Here is a 20224-nt window from a genome sequence, read left to right on the forward strand (position 1 = left end):
CCAGGAAGCAGCGCGCCGGCCGAGCCGCCGCACTACTGCATATAATTTGTGTGGTAGGTAGTAGGTACAACTGTCTCAGGTCAAATATGTCCACCTTTCTAAATTTCAGTAGTCTGTCTTTTTGCGGGGCAAATTAAGTACTCTGTTAGCAGCCCCTCATGCACAAATACTAGTGTACTATTGTGCATATTTTTTTTTTCAAAAAAACTTCCAATCTATTCATCTTCAATCATGGCAGTACAACGAACACCAGAAATAAAAATTACATCCAGATCCGTAGACCACCTAGCGAAGATTACAAGCACCGAAGCGAGCCGAAGGCGCGCCGCCGTCAACGCCCCTCCATCACCGGAGCCAGGCACAACTTGTTGTAATAGATGGTCGGAAAATTGTCGTGCTAAGGCCCCATAGGACCAGCCCCCCAGAATAGCAACCGCCGTCGATGAAAAATAACGTAGATCGGAAGGATCCAAACCGAAAACACACGAACGTAGACGAACAACGACGAGATCCGAGCAAATCCACCAAAGATATAACAACATAGAGTAAGGATGAAACCATAAAATAATAACTTATTTTGAACTGAAGCACACAAGAATTGGATCATCGATTGCAGTTAGCTGTTGGGCGAGTGCGCACATGTCTTTTTTTTTTTACTTCTTCTCTATCCAGGGGAGAGTGCGCACATGTTGTGTTTAGTGGCATTTCTGGGAAGCACCGTGCCGTGCCGGCCGAGACGTTCCCGACACGCGACCCCCCTATAAAACCATCTCCAGCAAGACGTCTCTTGCCATCAGTCAGCTTACCAGATAAACACCAACAGAAATCACTTCCCAGCCACCAAAGACTTCCCATTCGATCCGATCACCACAAAAAACCTCAAGCTTCTCGACCGGTTTATTAGTTGTTCAACAGCCAACACCATGAGCTCTCGGATGGCCGGAGCCACGTTGCTGCGCCACCTGGGCCCCCACCTCTTCGCCGCCGCCGAGCCGGCGTCCGGGCTCGCCGCGAGCGCGAGGGGTATCCTGCCCGCCGCCGCGAGGATCTTCCCCGCGCGGATGGCCAGCACCGCCGCCGGCGCGCATGCCAAACAAGAAGGTGACGCTGAAAAGCCCGAGAGCGCCACAGCGCCGGAGCAGAACAAGAAGCCCGTGGCGAGCTACTGGGGCATCGAGCCGCGGAAGCTCGTCAAGGACGACGGCACGGAGTGGCCGTGGTTCTCCTTCAGGCCGTGGGACACGTACCGGCCGGACACGTCCATCGACGTGGCCAAGCACCACGAGCCCAGGGCGGTGGCGGACAAGGTGGCGTACCTCATCGTGCGGACGCTGCGCGCGGGCAGCGACCTCTTCTTCCAGCGCCGCCACGCCAGCCACGCGCTGCTGCTTGAGACGGTGGCGGCGGTGCCGCCCATGGTGGGCGGCGTGCTGCTGCACCTGCGCTCGCTCCGCCGATTCGAGCACAGCGGCGGCTGGATCCGCGCGCTCATGGAGGAGGCCGAGAACGAGCGCATGCACCTCATGACCTTCATGGAGGTGACGCAGCCCCTGTGGTGGGAGCGCGCGCTCGTGCTCGCCACGCAGGGCGTCTTCTTCAACGCCTACTTCGTCGGCTACCTCATCTCCCCCAAGTTCGCGCACCGCTTCGTCGGCTACCTCGAGGAGGAGGCCGTCCACTCCTACACCGAGTACCTCAAGGACCTTGAGGCCGGCTTGATCGAGAACACGCCCGCGCCGGCCATTGCCATCGACTACTGGCGCCTCCCCGCCGACGCCAGGCTCAAGGACGTCGTCATCGCCGTGCGCGCCGACGAGGCGCATCACCGCGACGCCAACCACTACGCATCGGACATCCATTACCAGGGAATGACGCTGAATCAGACGCCTGCGCCGCTCGGCTACCACTGATCAGTTCAATGGACCACCATAGATCGATGCCTGCCCAGTCCTTCCGCCCAGTCCACCGCTGTCACCTACTACCACTGCCGCCGACGTTTGTCCCGTTAATTTGAGATGGATTGTTGCGCGCGCAGTATGTTTATGTCCATGAGTTTTTTGTGTCACTTTGTACCCAAAGATATGTTTTTGTAAGCCGGTAATTCTTGTACATATGAATTGATTACTTTTCTTGAAAAAAATATGTGATATTTGGGTACAAAGTGATACTATTACTTGACAATAAAATATTTTTAACGGACGTGCAATATGCATACTTTCCTAGGCAAAATACCACCCACCAAAACATCTCATCGTTAAAGCTCTTAAATCATAAAATCTCAATGGATTTCCATATTGACGGGTTGTTGATAAAAGAAATCCATATATGCTCTCCGATCTATTACTATTTGCACTGACCATGTTTAGATGAATGATCTCCAAGAGAGATGTGTGTATGTTAGTTGGGTTTAACCTTGACAGTAATCTATCCCAGTGACAGAAAGAAAGAAATCTATTATGTTATTTTCACTAAGGATGAAAAGATAGCTACCTAGTTGTCTCGGTGACGAGTTGGAGGTAAGAGAATATATTGTCATTAAAAGATAGCTGCCTAGTTGCCTCGGTGATGAGTTAGAGGTAAAGAGAATATATTGTCAACATTACGTTACCCTCTGTTTAATGCAACACTCTACTTTTACTTAATACTCCTAGAGATGCATGCTGGATAACAGTCTCGAGCAGAGTATTAGTTGTATATGTAGTTGGATAACAGTCTAGAGATATAGGGACGTAATGACTATATGAAATCATGATGTATATTATCAATCATAAAAATGTAATTTAATCGATACACAACTGTAATTTGTTCACCACACAGATGCTATGTTTTTTTTCCAGAGATGCCACTAGTGAAGTTATGGATCCGGTCATAATCACGACCTCGATCACTTGTGTTGTTATTCTTTACAATCTGTACCAATTTTATTTTTTGTTTTATAGATCATATGATACGCTTATCTTTGTAACTATCAAAGCTGCGGAGATTGATAACCTCATTAGACAAGTTGGGGCCAAGAAGAAGTTCATAATTGTATGCAAGTACTGATAATTAACTCGTAACTTGAGCACCCCACGGTTTGATAACATTGGTTCTTCACTGAGGGAAATATGCTGCTTCCTACATACCCTTACTCTTCGTGGTTCAGCGATTTCCTATAAATATAATTGGAAGTGCTACACCAAATGCTTGACAAATCACGAGAATTGATTCAAAGTTGTGAAAGTATTCATGCACCACCCTTGCCATATCCCCATGATCAACATATATGGGCCCATCCATCTTGAGGTTACCGAGAAAACTCTTGCACTTCATGTTATTGGCATGTAGGTTAAAATAACTGTGTATCTGCGCCCCCTCCTTCGGAGAGAGCAACCTGGATTGTTGGTGCACCATGGTCATCTTGAGTGATGCTAGACCTAGCAATTTCTTGTTGAGCAATTTGTGTAGACCTCTCATGCGCAGAAAGAGGCTCGGGATCCATATCAACACCTAAGCGCAAGATCAACTCAGTGGCAATCCAGGTCCAGAGCTTGGTATTACTATTACCTATGAATTTTTCACTCCAACTTTTCAATTGTCCGGCCGCAACCCTCTTTTTAGCATGCACCCTCTTAAATAGATTTTTAATTCACGTGATATCCATACACCAGCTACCACATCCTTGAAGCATGGCAACTTCGGCTAATAGGACTCAAATTAGAAGCGGCTGACAGAGTGGGGATTGGCGACAAGATCCATAAGCAGCGGGTAGTGGTCATAAGCAAGGTTTTGGCTATCGATATGATATTTTCTTTGCCTTAAGATGGAATTTGTGGATATGCTGGTTACCCAAAAATACTACACAACTACCACTTGAAATATTTCAAACAAAATTTAAATAAAAAATTCTAGCTTATACAAATAGGTATTGAACTCCCTAGATAAAGAACTATGAGGCTTACATGATGGTAGCCCTTCTAGGTTAAACATGTTTGTACATTATTGTGAACTTACGTCTGTAGTTAGTACTCTATGTGATAACATCTTCTAGTATGGGGCGATGCAGTAGATAAAAATAGAAAAAAAATATACATCTTGGGACTCAAAACTGGCTAACGTGTTGATGCGGAGGGCACTCTCTCACCCCTGCACCACATCCTAGTACTATCCGACGAGAGATGGTGCCATATTTAGGTATAGATGTAGCGTTTAAATTCAAAATGTCAAAACAAATCGGTATTTGTTTTTGGCATATGCTTATTTTATGGGAGCACCTACTGGTCAGTCGACTGAGCCCCATACTCATTTCAGTCGAGCAGGGAGGAGTGGAATGCACTGTTTTCATTTCTCCAATGCTTGACGTGTTTGACAAAACACAAGCCCAACCGGCTTGCTTAGCTCTTACCTATACATCCCGGTTAGCTATGCCACATGCAATGTAACCACAAGCATCAAAACATGCAATGCACAATGATGGGCAGTGGAAGGAAACCAACAACGCATGGACACTCCCTGCGAATTAGTAAAAATACTTCAATAGAAAATGAAAGACCGTGGATGTCTCCTAGAGGAGGAGGGGGGGGGGGGGTTGAATAGGCGATTTAAAATAATTACGGTTGAGGCTTGAACAAATGCGGAATAAACCTAGCGGTTAATTTGTCAAGCACAAAACCTAAGAAGACTAGGCTCACCTATGTGCACCAACAACTTATGCTAAGCAAGACAAACAACTATGTGATAGCAAGATATATGACAAGGAACAATATGGCTATCACAAAGTAAAGTGCATAAGTAAAGGGCCCGGGTAAGAGATAACCAAGGCACACGGAGACGACGATGTATCCCGAAGTTCACACCCTTGTGGATGCTAATCTGCGTTTGGAGTGGTGTGGAGGCACAATGCTCCCCAAGAAGCCACTAGGGCCACCGTAATCTCCTCACGCCCTCGCACAATGCAAGATGTCGTGATTCCACTAAGGGACCCTTGAGGGCGGTCACCGAACCCGTACAAATGGCAACCCTTGGGGGCGGTCACCGAACCCGTACACTTTCGCAACCCTTGGGGGCGGTCACCGAAACCCGTCAAATTGCTTGGGGCGATCTCCACAACCTAGCTAATTGGAGACTCCGACGCTTGCCCAGAGCTTTACACCACAATGATTGAGCTCTGAACACCACCAACCGTCTAGGGCGCCCAAGCACCCAAGAGGAACAAGCTCAAGGGTACCAAGCACCCAAGAGTAATAAGCTACTCACTTCACTTCCACGTATCACCGTGAAGAATTCAAACCGATGCACCAAATGCAATGGCAAGGGCACACGGAGTGCCCAAGTCCCTCACTCTCAAATCCCACCAAAGCAATGAAAGCTATGGAGGAAAATGAGAGGAAGAACAAGAAGGAGAACACCAAGAACTCCAAGATCTAGATCCAAGGGGTTCCCCTCACATAGAGGAGAAAAGTGATTGGTGGAAATGTGGATCTAGATCTCCTCTCTCTTTCCCCCCAAAAACCAGCAAGAATCCATGGAGGAATTGAGAGATAGCAAGCTCCAAGAGGTCAACAATGGTGGGGGAAAAACTTGCTCAGATTTCTTAGGTTGGGGGAGGAAGAAGGGGGTATAAATACCCCCAAGAAAAATATGACCGTTGTCCCCCGGGCACCTGGACAAAAGGAGTCCGGGCACCCGGACAACCCAGAGAAAAAGCCACTAAACTCCGAGCACCCAGGGGAAAACCCTGGGCACCCGGACGAACAAGGGAAGCACAGCGGCAGGGGGGCCGGGCACCCGGGGGTCCCAACCCCGGGCACCCGGAGGGGGCCGAGAGGAGGAGGCGGAGGAGCCCGGGCACCCGGATCCAAGACCCCGGGCACCCGGGGTGATCAGAGGAGGTGAGGGAGCGCCCCGGATGACCTCGGGCACCTGGACCGGCCAGAGAGGTCACTAAGGAGGGCCTCGGGTGACCCCGGGCACCCGCACTAGGCAGAGAGAAGCGGGAACCGGTAAAATTGAAACGGCAACAACTTTTGCAAACGAACTCCAAATTTGATGAAACCAAGTTTGATGGAAAGCTAAAGACAAGGGCTAACACAATCTTGATAGAAATATCAAGAAATAGAAATTGAGAAAATACCCAAAATAAAATGGTGAGAACCCTTTTTCAAATAATACCGGTAAAAACTCAAACACCGAAAACGCAAAAGAAGATGCATAGGAAATCGGTTTTCGATGAACTAGAGCTTGTCACGAAGATAACCACAATCTCTAAAACCTCACAAAGAGAATATCCAATGAAGAACCAACAAATATGATGATGCCAAGAATGCAATGGTTTGAGCTCTCACCAAATGATACGGTCAAGCTACTCACTCGAGAGCCCCCCTTGATAGTACGACTATCGACCCTATGATCCGGTCTCCCAACTAACACCATGAGACCGGTAAAATAGAAAAACTATAAAGGACAAACCTTTTTCTTGCACATAGTACACTTGAGCTAGATGATGACGGTCTTGACTCCCTCAAGTTGGACCACCTTTCTTGATTGCATTGGCTCGATGAAGACTAGTAGATTGCTCCCCCATATTCCACTATGGGTGAGCCACTCTTCCGAATATCTTCACAAGTCCATTGTCACCACAATGGAGGACAAGCTTAAAGCATGATCTCTTCGTGATGCTCCACTCTTGGAGATGCTCCACTTGAACTTGCACACCGCAATCTTGATGACGATCACCACTTGATGTCATCCTCCATGGGTTGTATGAGATCTTCCTCATACCATGGGATCACTTGATCCCTTTCGGTACATCTTCTACGCTTTGTGTGTTGATCAACTTGATAGTCTTGATCAACCTTGTATCCTGTCTTCTACATGACCAATCTTTGGATAATTCCTTGAATAGCACCTTGGTAAACACATAAACTCCTTGAAACCAACACATGGACTTCAAGAAAAACCTATGGACAAATCCTTCAAATATAACTCAAGCCAACCATTAGTCCATAGAGAACGTCATCAATTGCGTGTTGATCAACTTGATTCACACTTGACTTAGTCTTGATCAACCTTGTATCATGTCTTTTACATGACCAATCTTTGGATAATTCCTTGAATAGCACCTTGGTCAACACATAAACTCCTTGAAACCAACACATGGACTTCAAGAAAAACGTATGGACAAATCCTTCAAATATAACTCAAGGCAACCATTAGTCCATAGGGAACGTCATCAATTACCAAAACAAAACATGGGGGCACCGCATGTTCTTTCAATCTCCCCCATTTTGGTAATTGATGACAATCACTTTCAAGAGCGTTTATATAAGGAATTATGCATCACCATGCAATGCAACAACCAATAATGCATGCGTATGAGATGCAAAAGTTTAGGATCAAAACCAAAGCAAGAAGAAATAACTCTCTAAACTTCTCCACAAAACTCTCTGAAACTTCTCCCCCATTGGCATCGATTGCCAAAATGGGCGAAAAGCTTAGAAGGCCAATATAAAATGTGTTCCTCAATAGATTGTGTATTTCTCAAAAGGAGTGGAATGCAATACACATATACAAATATACATACTAGGAGGAATACAAACTATACCGAGGAACCAAAGATTGCTAAAGGATGATATGTCACAAAGACGTAACAAAGACATAAACAATCATTCAAAAGATACCAATTGAAACATGCAATGAAAAGATACCAATTGAACCAACTAGACCAATGATCCTACGAGCCACATGAATAATAGATATTATGATATGAGCATAGGAGTGTTCTAAAGGAACTAGAGAAGATCCCCATGATTTGTGCATAAATAAGATTTTTTTAATTTGGATACAAAGTGCACAAAATAAGATCATCACTCCCCCAAAATCAATAGAACCTCACAAAAAGTGCAAGCGGGCATGTAGGAAACTAAGCCTATTACTCGCAACAAACAAATGGTTGACCAACATATAAAAGAGGCAACTTAGAAATAGGCTCAACCAACTTGAGAAGACTAATATAACTATGCAAGACATGTACTTCCCACACACATCTAGCAAAGGGGCTCACAAGCACACTCAATATGAAAAAAGAATAACCAACGCTTGTGACAACCCATGGTGAAGAAAGAAAATGATAGCGTTGTCAAGAGGAGGGATACCAATCGAATGGCAAAAGCCTCATCGAGACAAGCAAGAGCAAACAAGTACCTTCACCACACAAGAGTGCATCAAGATGTAATGAGATAAGACCCGCACATAAGGCACACACTTTCACGGAGCCACCAAAGAAATAATACAAGAAGGAAAAGGTGGACGTGAAAGAAAGGGATATCAACTAGATATGCAACTTCTCTCAAGTGTATAAGATTCTAGGTAGATGAAGATCATGATGATATCAATCCACAAAGAAGGATGTCACACGACAAAAAGATAAGAGTAAGGTATCCACAAGGAAGTCATAAATATACCAATAAGATATTTGCTTGAAAGCATAGCACATGGCTAGATATGGTCTTATTGTAAATGAATTCTAACCACACGAACATCAAAGACATCACAACTAGCAATAAGAGATCATTGTTGGGATGCTTTGAGAAAGGAAACAAGTATCACAGGAAAGAATGAATTACATGCCATGATACAACCTACACAAGATTGATGCACAAAATGTGTGCATGAAGTAGATGATGATACTTGTTACCGAGATAGAATTGGAAGGATGTAGTAGATACCAATTGAAGGTAGATAGCAGTTCATTGATCATCCTAGCTTGACTCCAATAAGCACATGGTGACAACGCCGTCCTTGTGAGTGAGCCGAGCATCCAATGCATATCCAATTGTTCCTAGAACAACAACACAAACTAAATGGTACCCAAACTCATTGGGACCAAAGAGTTAGAAACACCAATACATAGGACAAACTCAATATAAATATGTGCACATAGATATGAAAATAAATTTCATGCACATCCCATTCAATTTGAGACTTGGTGGAGTTCCCCTTATATATTGGGTCAAAGAAAGAAAGCATGCCAAAGAAAATACATGAAGTAAATATGCATGCTAAAGACTTTCAAGACCCGATACCAAATGGAAAAGAAATACCAAGTGAAAATGAGATACCACTGAAGAAAAGCATCACTTGGAAGATATCAATTAAAAGATACATCAAGGAATGAGATATCCATTGATACACGCAAAGTAAAAGATATTGAACTCCCAAAGGAGAGGATGGTTCCGAACAAACCAAGCCCTCTAAAAAGTTTCATGATGGCACAAGAACCAGAAAGAAATGGCTTGCCTTCCACCAAAGCACACTTGATAAGGATCACAAGATGAGTGTTCTATAGAAAATATGATAGCTCCCCCAAGAGTTGTGCATTATAGAGAATTTGCATTTGAATACAAAATGCACACGGAGGGATCACCACTTTCACTATATCTAGAAAACACTAGACAAGATCAAGAAATCAATAAGATCCACAAGTGGTACGGACGGCATTGCGAGTTGACACAATCCTTGGCAAGTGATAAGGCAAATAAAAGCAAAAGCCAATGTTAAGATGATCAACAATATCTACCACATAAATTATTACCAATTGTCAAGAGAACAAGTATTTGGAAATAATTCCCGGTGGTAGATTGCAAAGATATCCAACATCATCTTCACACCAAACACAACAACAAATTGCAACTTGTAGAGCTAACATGCCACCTAGGAACAAGATAATTTACAATACCAATTCAAGGTGACAATATCTCAAATGCACACATTTTCTAGGCTTGTAGTATGAACATAGCACATTACTCCCCCATAATGTGACACCAAAGAAAACTTAACAAGAGGCAATAAGAATCCAACAAGAGATAATTAATGGACTATTTAGAATTTGAATTTCTCATGAGAAGACATACCACATAGATACTAGATAATCTTGTAATATCACTACTAGGTGGTATTCCTCATGTACACACATTTATAGGATCTTGAAGTGCACAAAGCACGTCACTCCCCCAAAATGGGATGTTCCATTAATCTCTCACAAGATCCAACTAAGATACAACAAGATGAAAAAAGGCTCAACACAACTCTCACAGGTACATGATGTGCAAACCATCATACACACTTGATTACTCAAGTTAAGCAAATTGGAAGCACAACATATACAAACACATGCAAGGTACAAAACCAAAACATGCAAGGGGGCAAGTAACTTTTAATGTAAACAATTTAAGTACAAGTTACCGCAAGGAGGCACATTAGATATAAGATAGAAACCCAATTGACTTGTCTTGAGACAATATGAATGATGAAGACCCCTTAATCTTCATGATGTAGCCAAGTCTCCAATGCCCTCCAACAACACCTATTGATCAAGTTTGAGCTTGTTGGTTCCCAACCAAGTTGGGTCCTAAGAGGTTAGTCACAATAGGCTTGGCTACCCAAATGGTTCTTTTCTTGACACCACTTTGAGTACCAACAAATTTGGCAAACACATTGCTAAACTTATCCTTCCCAAGAGAATAGACATCATCAATTAGAATAGGGTTGGATAAGGAACCATTCATGCATGAAGAAGCGACGTGACCTTTCTCACGACATAGGTAGCAATGTCTACTCTTCACTTTCTTCTCACTTGATTTCTCAACTTGAGAAGTATTAGCTTGGGTCTTCTTGGGAAGAGGCCTTTCTTCAGCTTGAGGTTGAGCATGAGAGTGAACTTGCAGCCGCTTTCCTTGTTGCTTGTCACTAATGAGCTTCTTCTTCAATGGGCAAGATCTAACATGATGCCCTTCAATTTGGCACTTGAAGCAAACAATCTTGGCCAAATTCTTGACTTGTTCTTGGCCCTTATTCTTGTTCATCTTGGACTTCTTCTTCTTATTGGAGTTGAATCCAAGTCCACCTTTTGTCATTGGGGTATTTTTGCACACTCAAGATATTGTTGAGTGTGGACTTCCATTCATGACACTTTTGCAAGTCAATCTTCAAAGAAGTGACTTGGGCCTTGAGCTCTTTGATTTCCTCTACATGGTTAGTCTCAACAAAAGTACTAGAGGAAGTATAAGCTTCAACGTTAGAGCAACAAGGCAGGGAAAGTAATTCATCACAAGATGTAGCAACATTATGAGTGGATGAATTACGAGGACTAGCACATGGCAATATATCATTTAGACTTGAAATAGTGCTAGTATCAACATGAGGCTCACTAGATATTACCTTAGTCATCATAGCCTTATGAGATATCTTTAGCACATTATGGGATACTAGAAGATCATCATGAGAGCTTGTGAGCTTTACATGACTTTCTTCCAATTTCTCATAATTGCTAAATAGCAACTCAAGTTGAGCCCTTAGCTCAACATTCTCCTTCGAAATGGATGCTTCACAAGAAATAGAGTTAGTAGCACAAGAATCATAATTAACAACAAGAGGAGAAGGCAACTTGGCAAGCTCTTTCGAATATGAAGCTTTAAGTTGTGCATGAGACTCGGTGAGTCCGATGAGCTCACTCTTAATGACCCTTGAGATATTTTCGAGGTGCCGAAAGTCCTCAAGGAGTTTAGCATGCGCAAATTCAAGCTTATCATTTTTAGTTTCAAAATCATTGGCCACCTCAAGAGCTCTATCATGAGATTCCCTCACTCTAGGTAATTCTAGAGCAAAAGTCTCCTCAAGAGATTCCTTGGTGGTTTGTTCAAGTTCGAGAGCTTGAGATAGGTCTGCAATCTCATTAGCGTAATCACTCTCGTGACCTTCCATTTTCTCAATGGTGACCTCATGCTCCTCGAGATGAGATTCCAACTCCTCAATGTATTTCTTGCCCTCAATGGCAATAGACATGATTTCCATGAAGTTGGAACAAGCAATTTTATTCTTATGAAGAGCTTTCAAAATCATTTCCCCTTTAATTTTTAAGGAGGCAACATTATCATTCTCTTCATCAATATTCTCATCCTCATTAGCATCAACATCGTCATCAAGAGATATATTGGGATTCAAAGTAGGAGATACCTTCAAAGCCTTAGCCATAAGGCAAAAGTGAGAAGAAATATATGATGATGTAAGATCCCTTGAAGCACCAATCAAGACCCCATCTTGTTCCATGGAGTGTTGGGTTTCCTCTACATTGTTAGCACAACAACTAGAGGAAATAGCGGCATTTTTATCAATGCAACAAGACATAGCAAGCATATCATCATGTGATTTAGTCAAACAATTTCTACATGATATGCAAGGACTATCAACACAAGCATGTGAAATATGTAGGGTGCTCGAGGTGTCAACGTCCAAAGATGAAGCATTGCAATAAGATAGTGATGAAGAATCATCAACAATATGCACACTATCATCATTGTAATGACCAACACTACTCACCGTATCTTTACCTTGTGGCAATCCACATGTAGGTGAAGTAGAAGAAGTTGAGAAGACAACACGGCCTGAGGTGGAGGAAGAACCATCATCCCCACAAAACTTGGACACGCCATATTTATCTTGAAGCTCTGTCCACAACTCATGAGCATCCCGGAATGGCATGAGTTGAAATATAACTACATTGCTCAAAGCATCGAAAATCACATTAGTTTTTCTGATCCTCTAAAGATAATCTTTGGGGATCCTTTGGAGGAGAAAAACCCATATCTACAATTCGCTCTAAATTTGGGTCCATGACCCTAAAGAGATTAAGCATGCGAATTATCCAAACATCAAAATTGTACCATCAAAACTAAGAGTGTCAGAGAATCCGAATCCCCTAGTCGACATCCTAACTCTCTAGGAGGTTAAACCTAATAAAAAGAGACGAGGCTCTGATACCAATTGAAAGATCATGGATGTTGCCTAGAGGGGGGGGGATAGGCGATTTAAAATAATTACAGTTGAGGCTTGAACAAATGCGGAATAAACCTAGCGGTTAATTTGTCAAGCACAAAACCTAAAAAGACTAGGCTCACCTATGTGCACCAACAACTTATGCTAAGCAAGATAAACAACTATGTCATAGCAAGATATATGACAAGGAACAATATGGCTATCACAAAGTAAAGTGCATAAGTAAAGAGCTCGGGTAAGAGATAACCAAGGCACGCGGAGACGACGATGTTTCCCGAAGTTCACACCCTTCTGGATGCTAATCTCCGTTTGGAGCGGTGTGGAGGCACAATGCTCCCCAAGAAGTGCTACCTCTTGAGCACTGCGTTGGTTTTCCCTTGAAGAGAAAAGGGTGGTGCAGTAAAGCAGCGTAAGTATTTCCCTCAGTTTTTGAGAACCAAGGTATCAATCCAGTAGGGGGCCACACACGAGTCCCTCGCACCTACACAAACAAATAAGATCCTCGCAACCAACACAATAAAGGGGTTGTCAATCCCTTCACGGTCACTTACGAAAGTGAGATCTGATAGATATGATAAGATAATTTTTTTGGCATTTTTATGATAAAGATGCAAAGTAAAATAAAAGGCAATAAAAATAGCTAAGTGTTGGAAGATTAATATGATGGAAAATAGACCCGGGGGCCATAGGTTTCACTAGTGGCTTCTCTCGAGAGCATAAGTATTATGCTGGGTGAACAAATTACTGTTGAGCAATTGACAGAATTGAGCATAGTTATGAGAATATCTAGGTATGATCATGTATATAGGCATCACGTCCGCGACAAGTAGACCGACTCCTGCCTGCATCTACTACTATTACTCCACACATCGACCGCTATCCAACATGCATCTAGAGTATTAAGTTCAAAAGAACGGAGTAACGCTTTAAGTAAGATGACATGATGTAGAGGGATAAACTCATGCAATATGATATAAACCCCATCTTGTTATCCTCGATGGCAATAATACAATACGTGCCTTGCTGCCCCTACTGTCACTGGGAAAGGACACAGCAAGATTGAACCCAAAGCTAAGCACTTCTCCCATTGCAAGAAAGATCAATCTAGTAGGCCAAACCAAACTGATAATTCAAAGATACTTGCAAAGATAACCAATCATACATAAAAGAATTCAGAGAAGATTCAAATATTGTTCATAGATAAACTCGATCATAAACCCACAATTCATCAGTCTCAACAAACACACCGCAAAAGAAGATTACATTGAATAGATCTCCACGAGAATCGTGGAGAACTTTGTATTGAGATCCAAAGAGAGAGAAGAAGCCATCTAGCTAATAACTATGGACCCGAAGGTCTGAGGTAAACTACTCACCTATCATCGGAGAGGCTATGGTGTTGATGTAGAAGCCCTCCGTGATCAATGCCCCCTCCGTCGGAGCTCCGGAAAAGGCCCCAAGATGGGATCTCACGGGTACAGAAGGTTGCGGCGGTGGAATTAGGTTTTTGGCTCCATATCTGGTAGTTTGGGGGTACGTAGGTATATATAGGAGGAAGAAGTACGTCGGTGGAGCAACGTGGGCCCCATGTGGGTGGAGGGCGCGCCCAGGGGGGTAGGCGCGCCCCCTACCTTGTGCCCTCCTGGTTGCTTTCTTGACATAGGGTCCAAGTCCTCTGGATCATGTTTGTTCCAAAAATCACGTTCCCGAAGGTTTCATTCCGTTTGGACTCCGTTTGATATTCTTTTTCTACGAAACTCTGAAATAGGCAAAAAACAACAATTCTGGGCTGGGCCTCCGGTTAATAGGTTAGTCCCAAAATGATATAAAAGTGTATAATAAAGCCCATTAAACATCCAAAACAGAATATAATATAGCATGGAACAATCAAAAATTATAGATACGTTGGAGACGTATCAAGCATCCCCAAGCTTAATTCCTGCTCGTCCTCGAGTAGGTAAGTGATAAAAAGAGAATTTTTGATGTGGAATGCTGCTTAGCATAATTTCAATGCAATTCTTCTTATTGTGGCACGAATGTTCAGATTTGATATGATTCAAGATAAGTTTAATGTTGACATAAAAACAATAATACTTCAAGCATGCTAACCAAGCAATTATGTCTTATCAAAATAACATAGCCAAAGCAAGTTATCCCTACAAAATCATATAGTCTGGCTATGCTCCATCTTCCCCACACAAAATATTCATATCATGTACAACCCCGGTTTTAGCCAAGCAATTGGTTCATACTTTTTAACGCGCTTCAGCCTTTTCAACTCTTACGCAATACATGAGCGCAAGCCATGGATATAGCATTATGGTGGAATTAGGTATAATGATAGGGGTTATGTGGGAAGACAAAAAAGGGAGAAAGTCTCACATCAACAAGGCTAATCAATGGGCTATGGAGATGACCATCAATTGATGTCAATGCAAGGAGTAGGGATTGCCATGCAACGGATGCACTTAGAGCTATAAGTGTATGAAAGCTCAAACAAAAGAAATTAAGTGGGTGTGCATCCAACTTGCTTACTCACGAAGACCTCGGGCATTTGAGGAAGCCCATCATTGGAATATACAATCCAAGTTCTATAATGAAATTTCCCACTAGTATATGAAAGTGACAAAATGAGAGACTCTCTATCATGAAGATCACGGTGCTACTCTGAAGCACAAGTGTGGTAAATGTTGGAAATATGCCCTAGAGGCAATAATAAATGGTTATTATTATATTTCTTTGTTCATGATAATAGTCTATTATTCATGCTATAATTGTATTGTCCGGAAATCATAATACATGTGTGAATACATAGACCACAACGTGTCCCTAGTAAGCCTCTAGTTGACTAGCTCGTTGATCAATAGATAGTCATGGTTTCCTGACTATGGACATTGGATGTCATTGATAACGGGATCACATCATTAGGAGAATGATGTGATGGACAAGACCCAATCCTAAGCATAGCATAAAAGATCGTGTAGTTTCGTTTGCTAGAGCTTTTCCAATGTCAAGTATCTTTTCCTTAGACCATGAGATCGTGCAACTCCCGGATACCGTAAGAGTGCTTTGGGTGTGCCAAACGTCACAACGTAACTGGGTGACTATAAAGGTGCACTACGGGTATCTCCGAAAGTGTCTGTTGGGTTGGCACGGATCGAGACTGGGATTTGTCACTCCGTGTGACGGAGAGGTATCTCTGGGCCCACTCGGTAATGCATCATCATAATGAGCTCAATATGACTAAGGCGTTAGTCACGGGATCATGCATTGCGGTACGAGTAAAGAGACTTGCCGGTAACGAGATTGAACAAGGTATTGGGATACCGACGATCGAATCTCGGGCAAGTAACATACCGATTGACAAAGGGAATTGTATACGAGATTGATTGAATCCTCGACACCGTGGTTCATCCGATGAGATCATCGTGGAACATGTGGGAGCCAACATGGGTATCCAGATCCCGCTGTTGGTTATTGACCGGAGAGGCGTCTCGGTCATGTCTGCATGTCTCCCGAACCCGTAGGGTCTACACACTTAAGGTTCGGTGACGCTAGGGTTGTAGAGATATATGTATGCGGAAACCCGAAAGTTGTTCTGAGTCCTGGATGAGATCCCGGACGTCACGAGAGGTTCCGGAATGGTCCGGAGGTGAAGAATTATATATAGGAAGTCAAGTTTCGGCCACCGGGAAAGTTTCGGGGGTTGCCGGTATTGTACCGGGACCACCGGAAGGGTCCCGGGGGTCCACCGGGTGGGGCCACCTATCCCGGAGGGCCCCGTGGGCTGAAAGTGGAAGGGAACCAGCCCTTAGTGGGCTGGGGCGCCCCCCTTGGGCCTCCCCCCATGCGCCTAGGGTTGGGAACCCTAGGGGGGGGAGCTTCCCCCTTGCCTTGGGGGGCAAGGCACCCCTTTCCACCCCTTGGCCGCCGCCCCCCAACCCTAGATGGGTTTTGGCCGGCCCCCCTCCCAAGGGGGCCTATATAACGGGGGGGGGGGGGGAGGGAGGGCAGCAAGACACAGCCTTGGGCGCCTCCCTCCTCCCCTGCAACACCTCTCTCTCTCTCTCTCGCAGAAGCTCGGTGAAGCCCTGCCGGAGACCCGCTACATCCACCACCACGCCGTCGTGCTGCTGGATCTCCATCAACCTCTCCTTCCCCCTTGCTGGATCAAGAAGGAGGAGACGTCGCTGCACCGTACGTGTGTTGAACGCGGAGGTGCCGTCCGTTCGGCACTCGGTCATCGGTGATTTGGATCACGGCGAGTACGACTCCGTCATCCACGTTCATTGGAACGCTTCCGCTCGCGATCTACAAGGGTATGTGGATGCACTCCTTTCCCCTCGTTGCTAGTAGACTCCATAGATGCATCTTGGTCAGCGTAGGAAAATTTTAAATTATGCTACGATTCCCAACAGTGGCATCATGAGCCAGGCCTATGCGTAGTTACTATGTACGAGTAGAACACAAAGCAGTTGTGGGCATTGAGTTTGCCAATTCTTCTTGCCGCTACTAGTCGTTTCTTGTTTCGGCGGCATTGTAGGATGAAGCGGCCCGAACCGACCTTACACGTACGCTTACGTGAGACAGGTTCCACCGACTGACATGCACTAGTTGCATAAGGTGGCTAGCGGGCATCTGTCTCTCCTACTTTAGTCGGAACGGATTCGATGAAAAGGGTCCTTATGAAGGGTAAATAGAAATTGGCAAATCACGTTGTGGTCATACGTAGGTAAGAAAACGTTCTTGCTAGAAACCTACAAACCACGTAAAAACTTGCAACAACAATTAGAGGACGTCTAACTTGTTTTTGCAGCAAGTGCTATGTGATGTGATATGGCCAGAAGATGTGATGAATGATATATGTGATGTATGAGATTGATCATATTCTTGTAATAGGAATCACGACTTGCATGTCGATGAGTATGACAACCGGCAGGAGCCATAGGAGTTGTCTTTATTATTTTGCATGACCTGCGTGTCATTGAATAACGCCATGTAAATTACTTTACTTTGTTGCTAAACGCGTTAGCCATAGAAGTAGAAGTAATCGTTGGCGTGACGACTTCATGAAGACACAATGATGGAGATCATGATGATGGAGATCATGGTGTCATGCCGGTGACGAAGATGATCATGGTGCCCCGAAGATGGAGATCAAAGGAGCATAATGATATTGGCCATATCATGTCACTATTTGATTGCATGTGATGTTTATCATGTTTTTGCATCTTATTTGCTTAGAACGACGGTAGTAAGTAAGATGATCCCTTATAATAATTTCAAGAAAGTGTTCACCCTAACTGTGCACCGTTGCGAAGGTTCGTTGTTTCGAAGCACCACGTGATGATCGGGTGTGATAGATTCTAACGTTCGAATACAACGGGTGTTGACGAGCCTAGCATGTACAGACATGGCCTCGGAACACACGCAATACACTTAGGTTGACTTGACGAGCCTAGCATGTACAGACATGGCCTCAGAACACGGAGGACCGAAAGGTCGAGCATGAGTCGTATAGAAGATACGATCAACATGGAGATGTTCACCGATCTTGACTAGTCCGTCTCACGTGATGATCGGACACGGCCTAGTTAAACTCGGATCATGTTTCACTTAGATGACGAGAGGGATGTCTATCTGAGTGGGAGTTCATTAAATAATTTGATTAGATGAACTTAATTATCATGAACTTAGTCTAAAATCTTTACACTATGTCTTGTAGATCTAATGGCCAACGTTGTCCTCAATTTCAACACGTTCCTAGAGAAAACCAAGCTGAAAGATGATGGCAGCAACTATACGGACTGGGTCCGGAACCTGAGGATCATCCTCATAGTAGCCAAGAAAGATTATGTCTTAGAAGCACCGCTAGGTGAAGCACCATTCCCAGAGAACCAAGACGTTATGAACGCTTGGCAATCACGTGCTGATGATTACTCCCTCGTTCAGTGCGGCATGCTTTACAGCTTAGAACCGGGTCTCCAAAAGCGTTTTGAGAAACATGGAGCATACGAGATGTTCGAGGAGCTGAAACTGGTTTTTCAAGCTCATGCCCGGGTCGAGAGATATGATGTCTCCGACAAGTTCTTCAGCTGTAAAATGGAGGAGAACAGTTCTGTTAGTGAGCACATACTCAGAATGTCTGGGTTGCATAACCGCTTGTCTCAGCTGGGAGTCAATATCCCGGATGACGCGGTCATTGACACAATCCTCCAGTCGCTTCCACCAAGCTACAAGAGCTTTGTGATGAACTTCAATATGCAGGGGATGGAAAAGACCATTCCTGAGGTATATTCAATGCTGAAATCAGCTGAGGTAGAGATCAGAAAAGAACATCAAGTGTTGATGGTGAATAAAACCACTAAGTTCAAGAAGGGCAAGGGTAAGAAGAACTTCAAGAAGGACGACAAGGGAGTTGCCGCGCCCGGTAAACCAGTTACCGGGAAGAAGTCAAAGAATGGACCCAAGCCCGAGACTGAGTGCTTTTATTGCAAGGGAAGTGGTCACTGGAAGCGGAACTGCCCCAAATACTTAGCGGACAAGAAGAAGGCCGGCAACACCAAAGGTATATGTGATATACATGTAATTGATGTGTACCTTACCAGTACTCGTAGTAGCTCCTGGGTATTTAATACCGGTGCGGTTCCTCATATTTGTAACTCAAAACAGGAACTACGGAATAAACGGAGATTGGCGAAGGACGAGGTGACGATGCGCGTCGGGAATGGTTCCAAGGTCGATGTGATCGCCGTCGGCACGCTACCTCTGCATCTACCCACGGGATTAGTTTTAAACCTCAATAATTGTTATTTAGTGCCAGCTTTGAGCATGAACATTGTATCTGGATCTCGTTTAATTCGAGATGGCTACTCATTTAAATCCGAGAATAATGGTTGTTCTGTTTATTTGAGAGATATGTTTTATGGTCATGCCCCGCTGGTCAATGGTTTATTTTTGATGAATCTCGAACGTGATGTTACACATATTCATAGTGTGAATACCAAAAGATGTAAAGTTGATAACGATAGTCCCACATACTTGTGGCACTGCCGCCTTGGTCACATTGGTGTCAAGCGCATGAAGAAGCTCCATGCAGATGGACTTTTGGAGTCTCTTGATTACGAATCATTTGACACGTGCGAACCATGCCTCATGGGTAAGATGACCAAGACTCCGTTCTCCGGAACAATGGAGCGAGCAACCAACTTATTGGAAATCATACATACCGATGTGTGCGGTCCAATGAGTGTTGAGGCTCGCGGAGGATATCGTTATGTTCTCACTCTCACTGATGATTTAAGTAGATATGGGTATGTCTACCTAATGAAACACAAGTCTGAAACCTTTGAAAAGTTCAAGGAATTTCAGAGTGAAGTCGAGAATCAATGTGACAGGAAAATAAAATTCTTAC

At 44.0% G+C, this 20224-nt stretch overlaps 1 protein-coding gene across 1 annotated transcript; it reads left to right on the forward strand.

The window, feature by feature from the left end:
* The first annotated feature begins 671 nt into the window (after window positions 1–671).
* Window positions 672–2161, forward strand: LOC109782933 (ubiquinol oxidase 1b, mitochondrial). Its single transcript, XM_020341566.4, has one exon. It carries the CDS (start codon window positions 924–926, stop codon window positions 1908–1910), a length of 987 nt encoding a protein of 328 aa, XP_020197155.1. The 5' UTR covers window positions 672–923; the 3' UTR covers window positions 1911–2161.
* The last annotated feature ends 18063 nt before the right edge of the window (window positions 2162–20224 follow it).

The sequence above is a fragment of the Aegilops tauschii genome, chromosome 2, assembly GCF_002575655.3.
Source record: "Aegilops tauschii subsp. strangulata cultivar AL8/78 chromosome 2, Aet v6.0, whole genome shotgun sequence".
In the NCBI taxonomy this organism is placed as follows: domain Eukaryota; kingdom Viridiplantae; phylum Streptophyta; class Magnoliopsida; order Poales; family Poaceae; genus Aegilops; species Aegilops tauschii.

Bases quoted from the DNA above. Each gene is read 5' to 3' on its own strand.
- LOC109782933 (XM_020341566.4), top strand. From the start codon at position 924: ATGAGCTCTCGGATGGCCGGAGCCACGTTGCTGCGCCACCTGGGCCCC.